The 4,533-nt window shown below is 53.1% G+C and overlaps 1 protein-coding gene across 1 annotated transcript; it reads right to left on the bottom strand.

The window, feature by feature from the left end:
- Positions 1 to 2,208: 2,208 nt before the first annotated feature.
- UCRPA7_4203 (putative glucosidase ii beta subunit-like protein) lies at positions 2,209 to 3,303 on the bottom strand (the record flags this gene model as incomplete). Its single annotated transcript, XM_007916800.1, has 1 exon — positions 2,209 to 3,303. The coding sequence occupies one exon, from the start codon at positions 3,301 to 3,303 to the stop codon at positions 2,209 to 2,211; it is 1,095 nt and encodes a 364-aa protein (XP_007914991.1).
- Positions 3,304 to 4,533: the final 1,230 nt, after the last annotated feature.

The following is a 4,533-nucleotide window of genomic DNA, read 5'->3' on the forward strand; positions in this document are numbered from 1 at the left end:
CGGTGCCGCGATTGGATGTGCGCTGTCCATCAGAAGTGAGGCGACCGCCCTGCTAAGTCGACTGGTCAGGAAGCATTTACGGGGCGGACCAGTCTCGGCCAGCCTGGCGTGCAATGGTTCGCCAGGGAAATTTCGCACTGACAAGCACAATCTGTGACCAACGGCAGAGCACGCTCATGTTCCATCCATCCACCATCTCCCTATTCTGATCAAAGATCGATCTGTGCTCGTGCTGTGCTTCGCTAGATTCACTAATACATCGTCCATCTGCCCAAGCGAGCACACACACACACACACACACACACACACACACACATACACGGGCAGCACATTGCGTCCATCCATGCTGGATTACTATGTTGGATGCATGTCACACGGGCTTGCTGATCCTGTGCGTTGAACGGGCTGGTTGCGAACCACCACCGCTCCGGGGCGCCCGGAAGCGTTTAATCTGGAGTGTTTGGCGCCCGGTTTCTCTCACCGATTGTCTCCGGATCCGCTACGAAGACACTCGGTCGCCTCGGGGGTTGACCGCCTGTTCATGCCGCCAATGTTTGCCTGACAAGAGCCGCAAAGCATTGCACGCAAATCAACCTTAGTGATGTTCCTACGCCGTCGCGATATGGTCGTAACATAATAGCGAAGCCCCAATCCTCCGCCTCTCGGCAGTTGCTAGTCGGCTCTTTTGAATTGTCCCGCCAGCCCTTGCCGGCCTCTTTTACAGTATGTATAGGCCAGTATGAACCTGGTAGGGGTGGGCAGTGCCTTCCCAGATCAAAGCCTTGCGGAGCATCGTGTACAGTACCCAAGCGGCTCCATGCATGGTCCTCGGGAGGTTGCGCCTCGGGGACTGGTTCCGGCACCGACGAGCATGGCTCACCGAGGCTGTGGAATGTTTCGAACAGACGATCAAGATCATTGTACGACGCAACTGCTGCTCCTGTTCTCGGGGCAGAGAAGCTAAAACGTCATGTTTGCTTTGCTCTCTTATTTTGGTAGACCGGGCTTCCGGATCTTCTGCATGAATATTGACGTTGTTAGGTCTTTTTCGATGGCGACGCACTGAGCCCACCGTCATGCTTGAGGGAATTCGAAGAAGAGTTATAATCGGGAGTCACGCAAGGCAGTATTTGTTGGAGCCCTGGGGCTCATGCTCCGCATTATTGGCCATCGGCAAGTACAACTCCCAACGGATGCATTATCTTCACCGCCGGAACCGGCTGTGTACTCTCGCGCCCTGGTTCTAAACCGATTCATAGCACCGTCCATGGCTATGCTTGACCGCGAGATTGCTAGGTGGTTGCCTGACCAAGTGATGGTCCCCATATTGCTTGAAGAGACGTCCTACACTGTCACTTTCCGCCTCGGCGTTTGCTGCGTCAGGATGGACACACCGAAGGTGTAGCGTATAGATCCTATGTTAGGTCGATATGAGGCTTGTCGTAACCTTTCGTAGCTGTAAAAGAGAATGTCACTACCGAGAATACTTGATATGCCCATGCTGCCGATGAGAAGGTTCTCGCCGCGGCGGTGTAGGATGAGTTCGAGCTACTTATAACGCGGGAAGGAGCCCAGCGGCCGTTTGCTTCATGACTTGATCGTTCTTGCCCAGTTCGCAGCGAACAATACAAGCTAATTAGGCCGGGTTCTTCCTCTTAGCTCGATTGAATTATCTGCCTCGTCCTCTGATACAGCTTGATCATCACAATGCGTTCAATCTCTGGGATATGTGTCAAATGTCATTACCATACGATCTCAACCTCTCATCCCAGACCTGATCCGACCCGGCCCAAGCCCAGCACCTGCCAGCAATCCATATAGCGATTAGCATAGACGCCGACCATTGATAAATCGTCTGCGGAGAAGCAGTAGGCTCTCGGGCTCGTGAGGTAGCCATTCGTCTATCAAAGGCTCGAGAATTTCGATGCTGGGACTGAGGCCCTGCAACGGAGACAGCATGCAAGGGGAGTTAGAGGACAAGGATGGGAGGAAACTCGGACAAACTTCACTTCCACTGAGTCTGGGTAGACTGTATTGCCAACAAACAAAGCTTTTATGACTTGGGGGAGAGTCCGGCGGTCGCTGTGTTCACATGCCATTAGACTTGGACAGAACAGAGTGGCGAGCACCGACTATTTTAGGCACTGGATTATTAACTCATTTAGTCTCCTATTGTGCTGCCAAACGCCAATAACACTTCAATGTATATTACAATTCTTCTTTGAAGAACTTCTCTTCACTTCCCTCGCCCTCTTTGCCATCCTTGACCTTCTCGTTCTCCTTGTCATCGCTGCCTTGTTTCTCATCGGTTTCCACTACGCCTCGAATCTCAGGAATCTCGCCAGGAACCTCGACAACTTCCAACTTCCACCCCTTATCACCAGCAAGCTTTTGCAACTCCCGCTGAAACTCTTCAATGGCCTCGGGGTTGAGGTTTAGCTTCTCGATCTCTTCCTCGCTCATCACCTCCACCTTGCCGCCATCAGCCTTACTCTTGGCGTGGGCGAGGACCTCGACAAGCGGCCCACCAGATATCTTCCCAGAGACGAAGTTGCGTGGCGGCTTGAGCTTCGGCAGTGGCTGTCCATCTTCGGTGTTGCTACGCTGGCCACTCCCAATAATCACACCTCCCACCTGCATACCCTTGAACTGGTTTGGCTGCTGTGCCGGGGTTCTCTGCCCACCATTCTCGAGTTTTTGTTGTCCAGCCTGCGCCACCTCTAGGTGCTCCTTGTCGCCAACGCCCATTGCTTCCCTCGCTTCTAGTGTCTTACGCTGGTGCCAGGCAGCTGCCTCTTCGTCTGAGCCTATGATGAGTCGGCAGCTGATAGGGTGTGCCCTAGTCTCCTTAGGGGGCAGGAAAGCGGCGTCCTCGCAGAGCCGAGGGGTTTGAACCAGCATCAGGTAGGAGCATGTTGTGATCTCTTTGATCCAGCCAATGCGATCACCCATTGAGCCTGGATTGCAGTGATACTGCACTTCAATCGTCCTGTCTCGGCCGGTCAAGTCGCAAACTGTCCCGCTTTCCATGCGCTGTACTAGATATCGCTGGTCGCCCTTGATCTGTAGCTCTGTATTGGGCGGCGTGTTCGCCTGCTGTTGAAGAGGGGCCTGTTCGCCCTTCCATTGCCCTTCGCGCTTGTTCGGCTGCGATTGATGCTGGTGTTGTTGCACCCTTCCCAACACGTATTCCTGGCTATGCGGATCTCTAACGGGAAGGCCTCCCTTGACGTTGTTCGGTAGGGCATGGAACTGGACGATGTCCTGGCCGTAGCAGAACTTGTAGCTCCACCACCCGGACATGTAGAATAAACATTGGTTTTCCAAATCGCTCATCAGCTCCCATCCTCGCACTGAGGCTCTGCTTAGCTCTCGTGCTTCCTCTGCTTTCGCAAGCGCTGCAGCTGTCTGGTTCGGGGCTGGGGGAGGCGCCAATACCGGTACGGAGCATAGGTATCTCGAAGGTGGTATGTTCATGATCTCAAACTCTTCCGATATCTCTGGCATGCCATCTTCAGCGCCCCCATCGGGGCCGGTAGCCGGAGAAGGAGAAGCTGAGATCTGGCTCGTTAGATCTGTCTCTGGGGTCGAGTCCGTCGAATATGTCGGGGGAGGCGGCTTAGTGCTTTCTAGAAGTCGCTGGGCATCGAGCTCCGATATATATGTGTCTGAAAAAACGACTTCGAACTGCGATTGCTCAGTCAGCACAACGACAGCCAGCGAGCTGGATATGGTAAATGCGACATACCTGAGGATAAGCTAGCAGATCATCGTGGATGCTGAAACCGTGCTGACGCGCCCTGCACAGTTGCAGGGAAGCTAGAAAAACGAAGTTTAGGCGGCGCATGATGCCGTTGGCTGCATCGCAACCTCACATGGAAGCTTAGAGAGCGTCGTGGTCGCAAGTTGTAAGTGAGGACACCTTGTGAATAGCTTGGGATATTGACGAAGTGGCATTAACTTAATTGGTGGTCGGGGCCACGGTAGCCGACTGGAGCGATTATGTCATCACTGACTGATTACCTAGGTATCTACTGTACCTCACTTAACACGCTCCCACAACAAGGGCCTCCTCCAAACAGCGCAGCGTTTTATGAATGCTCTTATGCAGCTTCTTTGATTGCAATAAACGTTGCTAAGGATCATAAACTGACATAGAGAGTCAATTTCTATCGATCCCACTTTCTACCTCCACTTCGCAATTCTTCTGATTGTGACTAGCACAATCGGTCCACACGAGCGGCTGTGACTCCATCACGCAGCTTCTCCAAATACCCACCGGACAAAATTGTGGAAGCCTAGCTTCTGGGACATCCGGTTTCTGAACTGGTTTTGCTGTATTATCCCTATGGAAGCTGGTGTGATGTTTTCTCAGGCAGCTCCGGGATATTCGGTCTCAGACTCGCACCTTGCATTTCACTAACTACTTCTCCGCCGAGCTCTGGACGAACCTGTCGGTCATACGCATAGGCAGGATACTGACCGGTAGTCGATGCGACTGGCGTGGCTGTCGCTGGCGAATACGATTGCTGA

This window comes from Phaeoacremonium minimum (genome assembly GCF_000392275.1).
Source record: "Phaeoacremonium minimum UCRPA7 unplaced genomic scaffold PA7_03_scaffold_330, whole genome shotgun sequence".
In the NCBI taxonomy this organism is placed as follows: domain Eukaryota; kingdom Fungi; phylum Ascomycota; class Sordariomycetes; order Togniniales; family Togniniaceae; genus Phaeoacremonium; species Phaeoacremonium minimum.